The sequence below is a fragment of the Furipterus horrens genome, unplaced genomic scaffold (assembly GCF_987537825.1).
Source record: "Furipterus horrens unplaced genomic scaffold, mFurHor1.1.pri manual_scaffold_4, whole genome shotgun sequence".
NCBI lineage: Eukaryota > Metazoa > Chordata > Mammalia > Chiroptera > Furipteridae > Furipterus > Furipterus horrens.
Window position 1 is genome coordinate 9,142,147 of NW_028327174.1, and position 21,123 is coordinate 9,163,269.

The 21,123-nt window shown below is 38.0% G+C and overlaps 1 protein-coding gene across 19 annotated transcripts in view; it reads left to right on the forward strand.

Annotated features, from left to right (window-relative positions):
- RBFOX2 (RNA binding fox-1 homolog 2) overlaps nt 1-21,123 on the forward strand; it is a 248,305-nt gene that overhangs the window by 202,706 nt on the left and 24,476 nt on the right. For 14 of the 19 annotated variants that reach the window (XR_016510420.1, XM_090272516.1, XM_090272521.1 and 11 more), the window contains 2 exons: nt 10,412-10,558; nt 13,237-13,290. Coding sequence is in view for 18 of the 19 variants with exons in the window: in XM_090272516.1 (XP_090128642.1) it covers nt 10,412-10,558; nt 13,237-13,290 (201 nt within the window). In the remaining variant the exon portion in view is untranslated. The remainder of the gene's footprint in view (nt 1-10,411; nt 10,559-13,236; nt 13,291-21,123) is intronic. The other 5 variants (XM_090272518.1, XM_090272522.1, XM_090272525.1 and 2 more) reach the window with 1 other exon arrangement.

The window sequence follows — 21,123 nt, forward strand, 5'->3', positions numbered from 1 at the left end:
CTGCGGAAGCCTGAGTATCACCGAGTCTGCCTGCCAGAAAGAAAGGACAGTAGTTCCTGTATGTTTAGATGTCCTTCCTAATGCCAGCAGGCATAAATAACCAAGGGATTTGAAGTAAACAAGCTTTGGTGAATAATTTTCAGATATGAGGTTGATATTTGTATACATATTCTGCCACTTATTAGATTATACATTTCTTGAGGGCAGAAACTATTGTCCTCTTCTTCTTACTTCCATTGGTATATAATAGATGTTTATTCTTGGGCTGTTGAGCACCCCACTAAATAAAGGCAGCTCAGACCCCGCATCGTCCCCAGCCTTGGTGTTTCTTGGCTACACCTTTCTTTGGCGTTGAAGCCAGACTTTCTTGCACTCCTCTGCTGTCAGACGATCAATTTAATCGTCCTCCCTTGGAATCGCCCACTGACTGACTCCCTTGTGGTCTGGTGATCTATTAGAACATAGCCAAGAAGTTCTACCCCTTAACAGTGGGCCCGTTTGCCCAAATGGAGACTGGAACAGAAGAGAAGAAATGGGTCTAAATCTTTCTATCATGGTACGTATTGTTGGGCTATGTTACCTTCAGCCTGTGACACAGGGATTGTTAACCAGCATGTCCTTCAGGCTCAAGTTAGAGGTCGTGACTAGAGGGAGTTCATTTATCCACCATCTCCTTTTCCAGGAGAGACCCTCATTTTTCCCCAAAGTAATAAAATGGAGAGGACTTTGAATCTACTCAAACTGTCTACACTCATTATCAAATCACCCTTAAAAATAATTACGTGTACCTTCCAGCTCTGGAATTTTGATGCCTATAAGCAGCGTGGCAGTTCCAAAGCTAGATCCCTGAGGAAACTGTATCTTGATCTGAAAAAGCAGAAGTTGCTACAGAAAACAACACTTAGAGCCAGGCGTGAGAATTTTTGAATAGAGAAAGTTGCCCTATGGTTCATGTAAGACTCACATTGTTAATATTGTTTGTGTCATGATTATTGCTTCTTTTCCTTTGCTTGCCTTCACTAACCCTCACCAAAAGAAACTCGGGCTGGAAAGTGCTAGGAACCGTGATACTGCTCTGCCGTGCTGGGGCGAGGGTGGAGAAGCGCTAAATGACTTGGGGACGTGGTTTTTCTTATCCTGTCTACAGGAGTTGTACTCTTTGTACTGTTTTTTGAAGTCAGTAAACTCTGATTAGAATCACGGAATTTTAATACTGAAATGGATTTTAGAAATCACTTTATGCCTTCCTTTTCCTGAGCAGCGGTCAGCTCATGACAGAACTAGGACTCAGTGATTGGCTTTCAGTCAAGGATTTTCAAGCTTCCCCATGCAAGCTCTGAACAATAAAAGTCATCCCTAAGTCTTACCTTCTTAGCTTCTACTTACTCTCCAGCTTTAAACCTAAGAACTCCAGGTAAAACATATTGATTTCTTTCGTTCTAAAAATGTACATTAAAATATTAGAGAATTGTTCAGTTAAGTATATAAAGTTTTTAAAATTTGAGGTGATCTATGTATGTTTCATAAATTTTTCTCTAATTTCACTCCTGATTTTTTTTTCTTTTAAAGTGACTTGCTATGATTTTCTTTAACATGTGATGTTGGTTTTTGTTTCATAGTATAAAATTTATAATCAGTATATGATATTCATATATAAATGATGCCTTTTGTCATTTTTTTATAGTACTTTGACCCACTGAAAAAAGGAAACTAGATATTTTTTGAAGAAAATTTAATTATTAGTTTATTGAAAAAACTGGTAGCTTCCATTTAAATGCCCAAATAGGACTAGATTCTCAGAATTTGGCTGTCATAGCAATATTCAGATGTACAGAAGAAATGCTTAGGCATTTCTCTTTAAAATAACTATATCTGAAAGTAATTTTCCTCAATAGGGAATTGCTCTGTATAGTTATAAATTCAGTCTTCTATGTCCAAAAAATTGCTTGATAAAGTAATTTTATATTCAGTATATCACAGGTGTTTTTATTAGTATGTTATTTTAGCACTATGAAATACAAATACCATTCTTTTCAGAAAATAAACATATGTCAGGTTAGGACATTTTTACTCTTTAATAAGGAGTTTATATGGTCTGATTCCACCAGGTTTTTACTATCTAATACTTCACTATAAATATTTATAGAACTGCCTTAAATGCTAAAAATATCTAGTTGGTTTGTAGTTCCTTGTATTTTTAAGCCATGTGAAAGTGACATAAAGAAAAGTACCCCAACCCACTTTCTAAAATATTATCAGGAAAAAAAAAATGAATGGGGGCCTGCTTTTTAAAAATTTTTTTTTTATTATATAATATGTGGTTAGAGAGCTTGAGCTCTAGAAATCAGATTGAGTTGGGTTTAGCCCCCAGCTTCTTCCATTTGCTAAATGTGAGAATTATAACTCTAATGCTCATTTTCCTCACTCGTAAAAATGGTGATAATAGTTCCTACTTCATAGGGTTGTTTTTAGGGTTAAATGAGAAGATGAATAATAAATACTTAGTATTTAACGACTGGAACATAGTAGATGTTCAATAAATATTAGGTATGACACTACTAGTGTATAGTAATTTCATTTCAAAGAAAGTGTTACAGGCAGCTTTTGATGTATAAAATGATACAAATTAACAGCCCATTCAATTATATCACTTTTCTCTTTTGCCATTTCCTTTCTTCAAGTCCTTGGAGAAGCTAGTGCCCTAAGAGCCATTCTGGTAACAACAGTATTTTTCAAAGTGAATGAATGAATGAATGAATGAATGAACTATGTAATGCATGTTTGAGTTTTCCCTCTTCATAATTCACAAGATACCTATTAACTTTGCTTAGTCCAGTATTTCCCAGATTTACTTGACCATGAAACTCACTTTCTACAAAATACCAATTAACATCCTGCAGAACTGGCAGTCTACCCTTTAGGGAATAACTGCTCTGTGATTTTTGAAGCATACACACAAAGGCATATCCATTAGGTGCACTTAAAGCTTTTTTGAGCAATGAACTTTCCATTAGCTTTTCTTGGGTATAAAATATATCACAGTCTTATTTTATACAAATTTGAATTGTTCAGAATTGAAATGCTATGCTATAGTAAAATTAATGAAATTTTACTTTTGTGCAACTTTTAAACTACTAACAAAATTCAGCTAAGAAAATTATACAGATCTTATTGGCTTTATTCATTAATTCATGAATTGTGTAACATCCAATCTAACAGATGGAAAGGAGCTCTGAAGAGCTGTACAAAGCAAGAGATTTTAGGCAGAAGGGAGCAGGAACAAGTAGGCTATACTGGGCATTTCCTGATTGGTTAGAGCAGGGTTACTTTCATTAAATAGAGCAAAGGGAAATCTTGGAGCTGGGTCAGGTAACTTGTGCCGAGCAGGCAAGTGCTGGTTGGTTGACCTAGGCCTACCTTTTCTGGGAGAGCCGAACATAGAAAGTTAGGTTTCAGTTTGTTGACATGGGGCTTAGCATGAGCTACTCCATTTTGGGCTGAGTCTGTTTAATAGAACCAAAGTGAATCTTCCTAAATGAAACCTTTATTAATACTTGTCTAATTTCAAAGCTATTTTAATTGTATGGCAGCTCTACTTTTAACAGTTAATAGAAATATCTTCTATCCTTTGGTTAGTTTACCCTTGAATCTTGTAGTTTTCAGAACCATGTCACTTATACTATATGTGACTGACTTTGTAACACTGTGAAAATACATAATTCATCTGATGAGGAAGATTCACTTAACCCTTGACTAAAGACCAACCCCCATCCAGCCCTGACTGAGTTGGGCATTGTCCCGCAAACCAAAAGGTCACCTGTTCGATTCCCATGCCTGGATAGCAGGCCGGGTCCCTGGTTGGGGGCATTGGAGGGGCAGCCGATTGATGTTTCTCTCATACATCCATGTTTCTCTCCCTCCCTTCCCCTCTTTCTGAAAATAAATAAAATAAATATTTTTAAAAAATTAATGTTAAAAAAAGAACAACCCCCATCCAATCAAAAGAAATTGAATCCAATCAGTGGTCTACAGTCTCTTATCCACAATTCTAAAACCCAGAAGTTCTAAAAATCAAATGATTTTTCATAACTTTGCAGGAAAACTCAATAGTCTTTATCCTATTTATATGAATATGCATACAATTTGCGAAAGAACCATCACTGCCCCAAGTCTTGTTGAGGGTTTTACATTATAGATTATACAGCATATTGCCTTCCAGATCCTCAAAATTCTGAATTCTGATGTACATTTGGCCCTAAAGTTTTCAGATAAAGTACCCCAGAAAATAGAGCCAAAGGGCAGAGAAATGGAAAATACAGGAAAGAGGTAAGAAAATTAGAGGCCCAGTCCAGAATATTCAATATCTAATAATAAAAGTTTCAGAAAAAGAATGACAAAATGTATAGGGTGTGAATCATCATCAGTAAGTAATTGAAGACTTCCTTGGACTGAAAGACATTAATTTCCAGCTTATGAGACCACGGAGTTCCCAGCAAACGAGATCAAAATGAAATGAACCCACATTGAGGCAAATCACTGGAATTTTAGAACCCTGGCCATTTTTGGGTCATCTGCACACCAGAGAGAATGCGGGAAGGTCACATACAAGAAGACAGGAGTCATGTTGATGCCTTCAGGTTTCTCAACAGCAACACTGGAAGCTGAACAACAGGTCAAAGTTGCCTTCAGAATTCTAGAGGAATTTTTTAAACCTAGATTTCTATACCCAAAGTCTCATTAAAATGTGTTGGTTTAATAGACATTTCAGACATGAATCATATTCTCAAGAAATTTACTATGCTAAATTGAATTTCCTCTTTTTCCCTTTAGCATTACAAAGGTGAAAATAAGAAATGACAGCATTACAGAAAACAGGGAAATTAAATTTTGAAGAAAAAGGATAATTCATGAATCAAAACAGTAATCCTGAATTAGTCAGGAGATTCCTTAATATCTCAGATTATGTATGAGGTTTTATGATAGCGACTTGGAAAGTGATACGTCACCTTGTACTGCCCAGAGTTTCTTTTTGGCCATAACAGAACATTATTCACAGTGTGTGAACAGTTAAAATATTTTTGTTTCATAGAGGAGTCAGAAAAATCAATCCATTTCCAAGTTACAAGGATTTTTAAAGTTTGAGTTTATCAAAACAAAACATTTTTAATCCTCATTTCTAGAATGAGGTTTTGAGATGTGAAAATCCGATGTGTTCTTCAGTGTAGCAAGCCCTGGCTCCTCTGCAGTGTAGGCAGAAGGCGGGATCTCACCCGGGAGGCTGCGCTGTTTGAAGAGCGGACCTGCAGACTTGAGTCATCCGGTTGCATCCAGCATCGCGGCTGCCAGGCCTCGCTGTAAACTCTCAGTGCACAGGCTCCAGCCTCTTCTGTTTCATCCCCTGCCCAGAGAGTCCGTGAGGTCAGAAAATGACCACAGAAGGAAAAACAGAACCTTCGGAGGTTGTTTATACAGTGAGTGAAGTTGCTCAGCAGCTAACAATAGAAAACAAAGCAAACCAATGCTGTACTGACTGAGATTTTTCTCAGAACAGTTTAACTCTCCACTTTTCACAAATATAGAGCCTAAAACCTTTTTTACTTTTCTTTGTGATTTGTCTCTTTCAATAATTCTGTCAATAATTAGTCTATATTAAGGTAAACTTAAAGTTGAGAATGTCAAATGGGAAATACCTCGTTTGGTAATTACATTCATTGTACAGTAGTCCCTCTCTATATCGCGGCCTCACTGTATCGCGGGGTTTTTAAGAATATTATATTTAATGATTTATCGCGGATTTTTCGCTATATTGCAGGATTTTGCAGTACTGTACACATATGTTAAAGTTAATAGGTTTAAGAGTGTAAAATATGTTTAAGGACATACGTAGTGTTTATAAAAGTGTGGAAAAGTTAATAAGGGAGTGGGAAAGGTTAATAAGGGACTGGGAACGGTTTATAAGTGTGTGGGAAGGGTTTATAAAGCCTTAAATATATATAAATAATAAAATAAATGTAAGGTTCCTACCTCGCGGATTTTCACCTATCGCGGGGGGGGGGGGTCTAGAACGTAACACCCGCGATAAGTGAGGGGTCACTGTGCCTACTCTGTTTCCTACCCCTGTGTTCACTCAGTACGGGAATCTGCTTTTCAGCCCCTTTGAGAATCAGTTAGTAGTTCTCTGACATTTTTCTTCATAAATGCCAGGGTGCCTCTTGCTTTTCCTCCCCTTTGTGGCCTTGAGGTATGGAATACATGTCGCCTCTTGTAGCGCTTTTCTTGTCCCTTGCCCGCATGCCTGCCTCCACCCGGGAGAAGCCTTGCTCCGTCAGGTGAGTGCGCTGAGAACGTGTGGGAGCAGAGAGCAGAGAGCACGGGGCAGTGCGAGAAAGGGGGGGGCCCGGCCCGGGAGACTGGGCTGCCTGGTTTTGAATTCCTACTCTGCCACTTAATGTGTGACCTTGGTTGGGCAGCTGACTTAACCTCTCTGTGTCATAGTTTCTGCCTCTATCAATTGGGGATAATAATAGTGCCTGCGTCATAAGTTATTGTGAGAATTTTAGAAAACAGTGCATCGTGGTTAAGCGCGCGTCCTCAGGAGCCAGACCGCCTGTGTCGGAAGGCCTGCTGCGTTACTCAGGCGGTTTTCCTGCGCCTCAGACCCCGCATCTGAGAAGCAGGGTAAAAAGTAGTACCTACTGTGTTCTCAGGTTTTAAAAAAACAAAACCTACAACTGTTGGGGTTGTTGAAAGAATTACGGTATATTAATTAAAATATATAAAATATGTAGGCCAGGGTCAGCAAATAGTAAACACTATTTAAATATTGTTATTAAAAGGGTTAAAAAAGGGTCTGTCATATAGTATTCACTCAAGAAATAGTGCTGTTTTACTGGAATTCCCATTTTTTTCAACAAAACTATGAGTGGAAAGAAGAAAGGATCATAGTTTTAAAGAGAAGAAAGCATATTAAAGCCACAATATGATGCTACTACCTTCTACCAGAATAATTAAAATGAAAATGGTGCCTTGACCTGTGTGGATTAGGTGGTTAGGCGTCGTCCTGCAAAGAGGAAGGTCACCCGTTCGATTCCTGGTCAGAGCACAGCCTGGGTTGCAGGTCCGGCCCCTGGTCAGGCGCATAGAGAGGCAACTGGATCAGTGTCTCTCTCACACATCCATGTTTCTCTCCCTCTCTCCCCCTTTGTTCCCCTCACTCTAAAAATAAATATTTTTTAAAAATGCAAATGGCAAGACTAAGAGCAACTAGAACTCTTACACGCAGTTGAGTATGAGTTGGCACAGCCACTTTGAAAACCTGATGGTATCTGTTAGGCTGAGCTTGCACACAGCCTTAATCCGGCCGAGCCACTCCCCGACGCCTGTACACCCGACAAAGTGCGTTCTCGTGTGCGCCAAAGGCCCGTAACAAGGCACTTCAGAGCCGGAAACTGGAAGCACCTATATAAATCTGTACATTCATAAAATGGAAAAAGAATGGATGAATTATAACGTATTACACAAATATAATATGTAAAAGAAGGCAGACAGGAAAGAGTACATGTGGCACCCCCCCCCCCTTTTAAGTTCAGAAATAGCAACAGTAATTTATGGATTTAGAAGTCAGGATAGCGGCGACCCTTTGGCAGGGGAACAGAGGCTGAAGTGGTGCCCAGACGAGCTCCTTGGTGTTGCTTGATCTCATTCGATGACTACATGGGTGTATTTCCTTTGTGCAAAGTCGTTCATCTGTACGCCTATGATTTGTGCATTTGTATCTATTATGTATGTTGAACTTCAATTGAAAAATTTATATTAAGCCAGAAAGCTTGAGAATTTTGGAAATGATAGTTCATTGTTTCCACTTGCCAATCTTTCTAGAACTGAAGGTTTCATACTTTTTAAAAAATATAGGTGTTCACTACAGTGCCCGAAAATTAATTAATCTGACTTCTAACAGTTCCTTAAATTGTGTCACTGGGGTTGTAAAAACACTCTCAGGAACAACAAATAACTAACCTGGGCAACATACTTTAAAGTAATTATTAGTTTTCATTTGTCCTGTCATTTGCCATACAGTACAGGCTACAGGGACTACATAGGAGGGGGGAGCAAAAGCAGGTTTACAGTTGCGAGTCCGCAAAACGGTTTATTCTTGTATTATTACTAAGTACTAAACCAGCCAGGGTCTAGCTCAGTGGATTGAGCGTCGGCCTGCGAGCTAAGTGTCGCTGGTTCGATCTTCCAGTCAGGGTACATCAGAGAAGGAAAACTCTGACTCCAAAAAACCTCCGCTGCCTTGCGGCATACCTCTTCAGGGGAAAGGCTAAGGGAGTAAACCCCGACAGAAAATCCGGAGCCGGAGTCCCTAAGGCGGTTTGACGTTGTAGTCAACACCGGCAACTCCTGCGGCGCACCTGAAGCCAAGCTGTATCGACTCCGTCTTTCCCTTGGACCCTTCAGCTGCGAAGAGAGGGGGGGTCTGCTGCATGGGCAACAGCAGACCCTCCATATTACCCTGCCCAGGCTCTGTAGCTTCAGCGTCATCACAAGATGTCGATTCAACATGGGAGGAGACAGATACCATGTCACTCCCGAGTCGGACTGCACAGCCATTCTCGGCGGTGCAGATAGACTCTTAAGAAGCTACACCATCGTCTCTCGAGACGGACGGCTGCCGACGACTAAGTACTGTATTAGTTTCCTTACTAACAACTGTAAGCCTGCTGTTGCCCACCTGTGTGTGAGTGATGTATAAAACTGGTTTGCGGCTGATACCCTGACACCTTGCAGACCTGAGCTGCTGCTCCTGAAAGTCGGACGGAAGCAAGTTTTATGCAACCAGCTGTGGGAGTAAGAGGCAAGTGGGAAGGTGCTTGATAAGCATTTGTTGTAACTGATGCTCATGCTTATGGCTTTGGTGTCCGTGATGCTGTTTTAGTAACTTAGTGAGTTTCTTCTTTGGGTGGAATTTGTTTTGTTTAGTCTGCATTGTTCCCAGATTGATGATAGAGAACCTCACGCTTTTGCAGAACATTGCTTCGTGGCTCTTCCCTTTTCTGCTATTTTTGTATCACATGAATCATTGCACACTTAAGCCATCTGCAAGGCCTGAATGGGATGAGATAAAAGCTGCCATCACTCAGATTGACATTGGAAAAAGCTGGTATTCTTTCAGAGTTTATTCCTGATTATCCTTTATGTTTTACAGTCTCAGACTTCATGATGATTGTTAACATCTTCTAAACCAAGAGTATCTCTGATTCAGTTTCTTTTAGTTGAACATTGAGTCATGGGAGGGATTTGTTTGGTGCCACCCAGAGGAATCTGTTAGGGACTCAGTTCTGATCCTACTGAGATAATAAGAACAGCAGGTTCTGCTCCTGTTTTAAAAGTGTGTTAGTTTTAATGAGCTCAGCAAGCCATCGGGCTTGGCGTGTACATCATAGTAAATAATACAAACATAAGGTTCTGAAATTGCCAGATGAACACTTCAGAATAAATCTTTTTTGAATGCTTAGAATATACCATACCTGTAAGATGTTTGTCAAAAGTTTTTCTCAACATTGCAATTCCTTTGAGGATTTATTGGGAAAAAGATGGAATGAACACAGGCCTGTATTGCTGCAAAAGAGATTCATGATTAAAAACGCACCCTCTCACGCCTGCTCTTCCACTGTAGCTGTATACAGATCTGTCACTTACGTGCGTAGGAGATTAGTGAGGCGCCCTTAAAGCCGGTGCAGATTTTCTCAGCGAACTTTGCTCTGGGCTGCAGGTTGGCCTCTGTGCTCAGGTTAGCTGGGGTTATGTGAACCAGGAAGGTGACTGCGGACTGCTTTCCGAGTCAGAAGCTTCCTCAGTTTGTAAGTAAAGTGGCTGGCCATTGTCACCAAGTGTCTCCTCTGCATGGATAATATCATACTACTTTGGTAACCCAGTAGTCATAAACTCTGGAACTAACAGAGTGAATAGAATATTAAAAATACTCCTTTATTTCCTGAAATGATAGACCAAAAATGCACTGATCTTCACAACTAATGGAACAGACTCTTCATTTTCAAAACAGGAAGATCTCAAAACTAGAAAGCTCTGCTAATAACCTAAGAGTAATGGTACTATTTTTATATCTTTAATTCTACTGTATATCCATGTGATCTTGGGCAAGTCACATAGTGTTTCTGTTTCTCCCATTTTACTGATGTCCTATGGATACTCAAAAGAGCTAAATTTTGTTTGTAGACTATAGCATTTTGAACACAGATAACATCTTTTTTTTTTCCTCAGAGAACGGACAAGTGTAATATTTGCTTGAAGACACTGAGAACGATGGGGTGGGGGAGGAGTTCATTTTACATAATTCTTGTGAAGTAATTATATTTATCTTTTGTTTACTCTTTATTTCTTTGCTTAGCAGACAGAAGGAGGAGCACAGACAGACGGCCAGCAGTCACAGACGCAAAGTAGTGAAAATTCAGAGAGTAAATCTACCCCTAAACGGCTGCATGTCTCAAATATTCCTTTCCGCTTCCGGGACCCTGACCTCCGGCAGATGTTTGGGGTAAGTCTCTGAAGTCCTTTCATGAGTTTACAATTAAAATATAATTCAATCCCCCAGGAGTATTATTAGTCATCGGTACTTTAGGATAAAACGACAAATAGATTGAGAAAGATCCTGAGGTAAATCAGTATTTTCTTCATCAGAGACTTTTCCTAATACCTGTCTACTAGCCACCCACCTTGCAAATTCTCATGTAAATAAGGTGACCGTTTACTTGGGACGTGAGACTTTCAGGACTAAAATGAGGACAAGATAGTAATCCTTACCTTTCAGAGTGTTATAAATTAAATGAAATAATATCTGTGAAAGCAGATAGTACCTGTGCTTTGTCTTTACTTCCTTGCTTGTAACTCAGCAGCATCAAGACCAATATCTAAAATCAGGTACAGGGGGTTAGTTTGCTACCCCTGATGGGTTCTTCCAGTTGTTTAATTCTGCCTGAAATCACTGTCATGGAAACAAAGTGTAATAGCAAAGATTTAAGTTATTGGAAAGTGAAGGACTGCTAAGAACCTAATTTTTTCTTGGGCTGTGTTTTGTTGCCTGTTAAAATTTGAGCAGACTCTTTAACTTGAACTAGGACCAAGAGATAATTGGTTTTTTCAAAAAATTTTATTAGTATCACAGCCTGGTGCTTTGTCCGAAAAGCAAATGCCCTTCCTTAAGTCTTGGTTGGCCACTACATGGTAACAAGGCCCTGGAGCAAAGTTCTGTCACCGATAGCTGATGACCTGGATGTGTGTTCCACACTAAAGGCAAGGGCAAGGTTGAGATTTAGTGATATTCTTGAAGAACTTGAAAAGAGCTTTTACACAGAAAATAGTAACCAGCTAGCTGGTCTCATCTCTGCAGTAGAGAGAGCAACAGAAGATATGAAGAGTAGCATAAAGAATTTAGGTTACATTTAAGAAGAAGCTTCCCAGGAGTATGAGTTATTAGGTTCTCAACTGAATTATGAGTGATAATATGGAATCTCAATCTCTGGAGCTCTGTGAAAATGGAGTGCATTCTCAGGTCAGAAGTGTGTTGTCCATTGGAAATCTGCCCAGGCCACTTACAGTGATTCCTTGAAATGTATTATATCCTTCACATAAGGCACTAAGTCCAAAAAAATTAGATTTCTTTGCATGGGGTACCTGGTTGCTCTGTCTTCTTCCACGTAGTTAGTATCTATTACTTAGAAGGACAGTTGCATTGGTAAAGAGCAGGGATTTTATGCTCCATTTTATTAGCTCTATAAATGATGAATAGCTTCTTTCAGCCTCACTTTTTTTAACCATAAAAGGAAAGCAGTCCTTATTCCAGAAGGATGATATAAGGATGCATTAGAAAATGTAAAGGAAAACAAACTCTAAAACACCATATAAATCATAATTCTATAGGATAGGTATAGGGAAAAAATAAAATGTCCTTTTACCTAAAATAAGACATTTATCCTCTTTCCTTGATTTTTATAATTTTCCATTAAATGATGAAACAGGAAGCAAGCCCAGAAGCCTTACTCTAGAAAACTTGGGCTCTTAACACAAGTTTTTAATAAAGATAGTAATGTTTTAGCCCAGAGAGAGAGCGTTTTGCTCTTCTCATTTTTTTAGTTTCTGCACATTTCCCAAAGTCCGGTTTGAAATCTAAGTGAAATAGACAATTGTGTACAGTGTGAGTTTAGTGCTCAGAGAGAACTGTGAGTTAAAAAGCTACCTGGAGATTCACTGCACATCCCTTCCACGCAGTTTACCCAGCTGTTGATTAAGGCAGATAGTTTTGTCACTAGATACACGTCTTCTCCAAATAATGAGTTTTGTGTGTGGCCCTTCTGTCAGCTACTAGCTACCCAACAGTAGAGTTACTTAGGCCTGGTGGCTTTCGTTAGTTTGATTTTTCCAAATGTGAAAATACTTAATTACAAAATAAAGTTACTATTCAAGATATTCTTGATGATATTCATTGCAGAAAAATTATTAAAGTGGCAAATCATTGGGATCACACATAATGTCCATGAATGTTTAAGTATGATGGAAAATAGCATGTAACCTATAGAAATAACATATATATTTATTGACTTGGAAAGTTGTTCATAGTATATTAAGTTAAAAAAAATAAAAGAAATAGGTGGCAATATTTTCCTAACAACCCATGCCTAAGGAAAAGCCCCAAAGACTGGGCACCAGAACTGAGGTGGAGGGATTGCAGGTGGTGCTCACTTTCTGCTTCCCCTTTTCCTTTTCATTTCTCTGTATCTTCTGATTTTACAATGAACATGACTTACTTTCATAAGTTAAAGGAAAAGGGGGAAGCAAAACAACCTTCAAATCTTCCTACTAAGGATTTACTTCTTAAAACTGACACGTTTAAAAAATGAGGATGGAGTGGGGAAGGTCCCTAGTTCTTGCCCATGTGAAGAAGCAAGCAGCACCGCGACTCTGCGCGTGTCCTGAAAGCAGCCGCCACCACAGGTGGGTAGCGCGTGAGGGAGGGAGTGGAGAAGGAGTTGTTCCCAGCTCGGTGGTGAGGAAAGCTCAGAAACTGGTTTTGGGACCTGTGAACAAATAGAAACATGGACGTTAAATCGGTAGTTTAAAGAGGTGGGGGGGGGGGGACTCTATTTCTTTTTCAGAAGAAAGTAAAGTATATGGATAAAAAGTCGACCATAAACAAATGTTTTATTTTTGTCTCTGCAGCAGTTTGGCAAAATCCTAGATGTAGAAATAATCTTTAATGAACGTGGCTCTAAGGTAAGCTCCATTTCAGTACTAAGTCTGCTTAGTTTCTTTTTAGTTTTGTTTTATTTTGAACAATAAGTAATCAGAAAACTTAAGCTGATTTTCAAGCCTACATAAAGTATTCCCAGCTATCTAGCTTGGATTAGATTATCTCTAAAAAATAAGCTGCCACGTGGCCAAACTTGATCTTAACTTCCATTGGGAGAGCAATGGGACAGGAGCAGGAGAAGTGGGGGGAGAAGGCGGCAGTCAGGGAGACCGAATGTGGAGACACCCGTCTTTCAGCAGCTGAGACTGGCCCTGAGCCGCTCACAGTGACGGGAAGGAGAGAAGGCTGAAGACAGTGGGATTCTAAGAGTTCTGCGCTGAATTCTTAGCACAGTTCAGCTTTCAAAAATCAAACTTGGAAGTGCCATACTTAGAACAAATTTAGTATTTCAGTTATTTAGTTGACTTGGTTTTTTTTGAACAAATTTTAACAAGGGTTAAATACAAGGAATATAGTGACTCAGGACTTCACTATGAACTGACTTCTTCCTTTAAGTTAAGCCCCGATGGGCAAGCTGCAGAATGTAGTCACTTTACTCACAAATACAGAGGGTGATAGTTTTTTGCATAAAAATGAAAGAACAGTGTGCAGTTTGATGTGTATTCTCTTCTAAATGTGTTTTATGTAAGAACTGAAATTTTTAATTAAAACTTATTTTTCCTTAATAATTTACAATTAAGTTCCCAATCTATATGATTTAGAATTTTTATAAGCAGTGGTGTTTCTAGGAATGAATGAATGGTAAAGTCTTATAATGGCATTGTAAGAAAAGATTTGATTAAGTGAATTTTGGAAAGTTTTATTTGAAAGTTTTCTTCCTCCTCAACAAACTAAATACACCCCACAGACAGAGTCAGCTGTGGCCAAGCTTATAAGTATTTACCTTGCTGTATTCAGTTCTACTTGCATTTTTAGGTAAGACCAGTTTTTTAAATCAATTTTCATTTGGTCAGCTCTATTGAACTTTGAAGATAGCCCTTGGCTATGATTAAATCTCATTAATTTGCTTTATTTAACTTAGTGTTTACCTCTCTCTGATTTCTTATTCCAAATTCACCAATCTTTGGTAATTAATAACACACATCTACAAAATTATATATACTGGCTGTCCCCATCTGTACTAATACAAATGTATGTACTATTCTAATGCTCCTGATCACTATTCCCTTTCTTTATAGAATGCATCAACACTAAAAGTGTTTAACTCTGACTATAATAATTATTCTTTAATATTAAAGAGGTAATTATACTCTAAGCTTCCAGTTTTCAGTTAAAACAAATAACGATTACTATGCTTATACAGAACTTTCTCCAGCACTTACTTGGTAAGTATTTTTAAAGTGAAATTGATTCAGACTATAACCAGTAAAACTATTTATGCTTGTAATTTCCTCACAATGGATTTTTATTTCTTTGTTGTATAGTTTGCTTTTATTATTGTGACCTTTTTAAATATAAAAAATAACAGTGGTTTCGAAATGAAAAAAGCACATGAATGTACAATGAATATGTGAAGATTATTTACTACAATGTTTATCTAAAGTAGCAGTTTAAATGTTTTTGGTTTTTAAGTGTATGCACTTAAAATATCCTTAATGAGACTCTAACAACCAAAAAGCCCGATATAATTTCATCAGGCATTGAGGACTTGCTCCTTACCTAGAAAATAATTTGATTGAATTCTTTGAAGCAAAGGAAATTGATCTTTCCTGAGGATTTTTAAATTTACCAGATTCAATTGCTTCTCCCTTGTAATTTGCATTCTTAAATGGCACAAGCCTTCCTTTACTGTCCAGGGACTCTAAAAGCATGCATGCTGCTCCTCTCAGCCTGACGCTGCGTCCTCACGGCCCCTTCTCCTTCGGGCTGCCGAAGGGGAGTCAGGCTACTAGTAATCGGTAAATATTTCAAAACCAAGCCCAGAATGCAGGATTGGCTTGAATCTGCCTTCAAGACTGGTGGGCTCCTCTGGGACCATTTTGTGACTCGTTAATAGAGATTTATTTTGAAGTCAAACCTAGATACTTTTTCTGGAATCCACCTAAGACAAAATTAACCAGTACATTTTTTTGTGTGTGTGTGTGAGTTAAGTTTAGTTTTTCATTTCTAATATGTTTGGAGTTGACTATAAAATTACAATAAATCTTGAAAGGAACCTGAGAAAAGAAAACTTACGTGGTTCTGTTGTTCAGTTAAGAATTGCTCTGTCTTCTAAGAGTGCTTTTCTGTACAGAAATGGGCTTTATTGAATGTTTTTGAAGCAGTAATGGGAAAATTAGTCACAAATCAATTCTGAGATAAGTAGTACTTACATGTAATGCAGTATTTAACCAAATGTGTCCAAAACATAAAGCAGCAACTCTTTACCATATCTTATTTTTTATAATGAGACTTTCAGCCCAGGGGTTTAGAATATACTCCCTTACAATCGTAAGTGGCATTGTTACGCTGCCATGCCCCTCCCTGCCTGCCAGTGTTCTACCTTTACAGCTGACCTGCGGAGTAGGAGTTCTGTGCTCCAGGAGGAATTCTTTGTTTTCCTTTTTTCTTCTTTGATCTTCATATTCTGGATTTGGTTTACCTGGATTATGGAATGAATATGTATAATTTAGATGTATATACATGTATACTATATATTTAAATTGTTTCATGTCATTTTTAAAAAGTCTTTTTATTCCCTACTCCTTTATATAAACATCAAGTCAGCTATATTTCATTTTCTGTGGTTAACTGAAACAAAGATAGACTATCCTTTTGAAAATCTTCAATTAGGATGTATGATGAAAACTGGTATGCCTGCCCCAAAATGTGTATTCAAACAGAATCTAGAAACTGATTATACGGATATGTGTAGCTTTATTGATTCTCCAGATTTCACCAGTCGTGACAGAGTATTAATTATTAATATAAACAAGAAAGCATAGGTAGAGTGGCCATATGTCCTGGTTTATCTAGGATAGTACCAGTTTATACCTGTTGTCCTAGCATAATTATTAATCATGTCCCCTTTTCCCCTTAAAGTGCCCATTTGGGCAGTAAATTATGTTGTTGTTCTTCATATAGATTCTTTGAGTAACAGCTTCTAAAAAGTACCCTTTTAAAATGATTATAAAAGGAAAACATGATATTTAATGAACTGGAATGAAAAAAGCATACATAGCTCATTAAAGAGACTATTCACTAATATTCTCATGTATTTCCTTCCAGTCTGTTTTCTCACATAGCATATTAAACAGAACTCTAAATAAAGTCCACCTAGTTCAACCCAGTACTCTTGATCTTGCATTCTCTGCTAGGCTCTTTCAGTATCTGAGAACTTACCGCTTTTCAAAGTTTATTCCATTGTTGAAATTTAGATTTTCTACCATCCTGTTTATCATCACCCATCCCCATAACAATTTGTGAGAATTATCAGACTTATTAAATTTAAAATACGCATATTCTAACATTAATATTTTCTATAAAATTGTTTCAACATACTTTTGTTATTGTTGTCACTTGAAGGGACATACGTGTATTATAAATACTGAATGTGTAGAAGCTCTTTACCTCTTTAGACAGTGCCAATTATGGAGTTGCCTAAAGGACTCCAAAATAGAGCCATAGCAACAATTACTGAGACTTCTAGCAAATTTTAGTCGTTATGTTCTTACCTCTCTCAGGTGGATTTCTAGAATGACCGGGATGTGGGTTTGGGTTGGACTTACGTTTAGACTAGTTAGAGAAGATAAAACCTCTATTTCCATTCCTCAGACATGAGTAATGTGCTCTAATTTCTTGCCTATTTCCCTGGCTTTTAATTTCATGAAAAGGAGAATTATGTATTTCTTTCAAAATATGATCAAAAGACTTGTCTTTGAAATGGCGCTAAGTTGCCTTTTGTGATTCTCAGTAAAATGTGATAGGTAATGTTGAGGTGAAATGTGTTTCATTATACTTAAAACTGAATTAAAAGTGCATGTATTTATTTCCAAAGGGCTTAGTTTATTTTCTTTTGTTACCATTTTATGGGTTTTAGTTTTATTTTTCTTTTGTTTATTTTTTAATTTCTGTGTTCTGGCCATACCCAGGAGAACCGTCTGCTTTTGATTTCTCCCTAAAAAGTTACATGGTAAATTTTCTTTCTCATTCTTCTGAGATGGAAAAATTCAAAGATTATACCAATTAAAAAATACTTTTACAGTGCTCATCCTATTGCTTGTTATTTATTGCCGTCTGAGGCCAGACTAAAAAGGTGACAGTTACTCGGCTTCTCTACGCCCTTGGTGATGTCAAGGCAGGTGATAAGATTTTTTTCACTCACAACAAGCTTTACCAGCGACCAGTACACACACCATTCCTTGGTTTCCAAAAAGACAGCTACGATAGCTGATACTCGCTGACATAACACTGGTGTGTTTAACTTGTTGCCATAGAAGGACGTGGGGGACTGAGAACCTTAGGTGAGAGTGTAACGCGTTAGACCCGCGTTGTCCAGCCCAGTGGCCGTGTGGGGCCCTTGGAATGTGGTGAGTCACCTGCGGTGTGCTGGAGGTGGAAAACGCACGGCGACTCGGGAAAGAGCGTTCAGCATCGCGCTGGTCATGGTGGTATATTGATGCCGGTTTGAAATGGCAGTATGTTAAATAAAATACATTATTGAAATTAATTTCACCTAGTTTTATTTTTTTAATGTGGCTAGGGGAAAATTTTAAATTACACATGTGAATCGTGTTGTATTTCTATCTGATAGTGCCGGTGTTGACAAACATATAGATAACATCGTTTTTTTAATTAAAAATAAAAGTTCCCCTTTTATCTGCTTTTTATCTTCTTACATACATGATATATTTATCCTTGTTAAGAGTTTGAGATTAAATCTTAGTTTGGTGTTGAAGCTATTCAGACTGGTTATTATGTTTGTTTCCCTGTTTGATACATTGAATACTCATTTTGAAGCCCTTCTAAGGAAAATGTGTTAGGATTAAACATAATTTTATTAATTTTTTTAAAGTAAAAGATCTTAATGGCCAAACTTAATGTGAATTAGATTTCTAAGAATGAAGGGACATTAAAACATAATTTTATGTTAGTATATTTTCCTATTAGTAACTTATGAAGCCTGGGTAATGTGTGAATATCCTTAACCCAGTTCCTGGCACATTTTCAAAAATGTTAAATTTTATTGAAGAACACTACATTAAAACAAATTCTCAGGCTTTATTGAATTAATATTCTTGAAACAAAACTGTGAATGTGATAGATGAACAAGCATTAAGTTGAGTTGCTAGAAAACTGCCTGTTTGAGGTTTCAACATGAGAGAGGAGTATTTTAAGTCCAATATGCTGAAAATGCTGGTTATGCTTCCCACCTTCCTAACCAGGCTCTAATTCTGTGAGGTATATATGAACTTCCTGTTGCTTCTGAGCAGCTTAACCACAAATTTGGTGGCTTAATTAACGCAACACAAATTTATTACTTTACAATCCTGGAGAACAAAAGTCCAAACTGGGTCTCACTGGGCTAAAATCAAAGTGCTGGAGGGCTCTGTCCCTTCCAGTAATTTTCAGGGACAGTTGACTTCCTCCCTTTCTTCAGCTCTGGTGGAGGCCCACGTTCCTTGGCCTAGATCCACTAAGTCAACAGTGGCCAGGCCAGACTTGCTCAGGCCACTACACTCTGATTCCGACTCTCCTGTCTCCCTCTTTCACACACAGGCACGCTTGTGATTACGTTGGGCTCACCTGGATAATCCAGGATCATCTCCCTGTCTCCAGACCATTAATTTAATCACATCTGCAAAATCCCTTTTGCCACGTAGGGTTACATATTCATAGGTCCCGGGGATTAGGACATGGGTTGGGGGGCATTATCCTGCCTGCCACAGGGTCCGTTTATCTTCAAAGGAAAGGAAGAAATCCTCTTACCTCTCTGTTTCCCCTCAGGCCTCCCAGAGTATCAACAAGCCCTTTCTCCTCTTCCCCCAGGTGAAGATGCCTGTGGAGATAGCTTTATTTTCCTATCTTTGGTATCTTGATTAACAGAAAATGGGACAACTGTAATTGAAAAATCAAAAAATAAAATTTAAAAAGAAAAAAAAAATGTCCTTTGACATATAAGCACCTTTCTTTACAAAGACAATTTAAAGCATTTGAAAGTGAAATTTTGTTCCAGAATATTAAAGTCATTATTAACACAAATCTTATACAAGCCAACCTGAATGTTAAACTTGGTCATTGCTGACTGTGGTGCTGTGACACCACGCAGGAGATGCAATTATGTGTCACGGGCACGACCCATAAAGGAGGGTCACAGAACACAGTTAGCAATTAGGTTTTTAGAAAGAAAATTATAAGGATTTTGGGACTAGTGTAGTTTTAGTAAATAGGAATCAGAACTTAGATTTCAGCCTGAATTGCTAATTTCCTCACGGTGAGCTGTAGGAAGAAGGCCTTGTTGATGCTTTGAGCCTTGTTGGTGGTTGAGACTTAACCTCAGTTTGACTCAGTTTACCTTCTCAGTAAAACCAACAGATTTATCCTTTCTACCCCATGGTTGTATTTAAAAGACAAACATACATGTATGTATGTATGTATGTATGTAGATAAAATCCTAATGCTCTCATTAAAAACCTAGCTTTAGTCTGCACGTAAACTGTGATACAAGTCCTAATTTATTTACCCCGAGGCATAAAATGTGTGAGGCTGTGATAGTCTGTTGGATTGCAGCTAATAATACTTCTGAAATGTGATTTAAAAACTCATTGCTATCTGTGACCTCTCCTAAAAGGTTTCACTTTTTGGAGGACTCCAGGATTTGGGACCTGGTGTCCTGTCTTCAGCAGATCTAGTGTAAACAACAAGTGGTGTAATTAACTAGTAGCTTGCCCTTGTGTACCTTGAGTTGTCAAAGTGGCTACAACATGCTGACATCAAAATTTGATTTTCAAAATGTGTTCCCATTAATATTTTCAACCCACTTACATTTTTAAGGGCAGTATTAACCAAAGTCACGCATAATGTTCCATCTCAAGCAACATATGTTTAAAATTTTAGCATTCCACGTTCTGGGGTATTTATGGTAGCAGAGACGAGCCTTTGGAATCCTCCATGGTTCACCACCCAACCATATAATCATTTAGAATGCGGAGTAACCAGATCCTTCAAAATGATGGAGTTGCCTTTATGAAATTTTGCTGATCAATGCCCACTGTTTACCATCTGAGTTAAGAACATGTTTTGTGTATATAGGAGTACTCGTGGTATTAAGCTGTAAAGCAGAACTTGAGTAAACATAAAGGAATCTGGGGTATCCTTATCCTACAGCAAGAATGGTAGAGGGACAATGAAGCTATCGAGAAATGAGGCCTTTCCCAGAAAATCCAAAGAGTTAAACACTCCTCAGATGTAAATAGCTTGAGAAAAATTTTAGTTGCAGAGTGGAAAGATAAGGACAAAGCACCTAAAATGAAACTGATATATGCTTTGTGAAATAGTTACATAAGAATATAGTAAATCCTGCTGATACTGAAATTAACAGTAGCATTATAACCCATACGGTCTTTTCAAATATAATGTGAACAGGGAAGTGAGTTAACTCTGTGGCCTCCTGCTTTATCCACTTAATGAATTAAAGCCACTTGGGTTTTTTTCTTTTTCTTTTTTGTTTTTGTTTTTGTTTTTCAGCATCGACATTGCACAAATAAATTAATCCTAACTCAAGGTAGCAACTCCATTGCTGTTTTATGGTATTCTTTTCCTGTTGAATAGTATGCAACTGATGTCACTAATGTAGATCTCATTTGCATCGCCTTTTT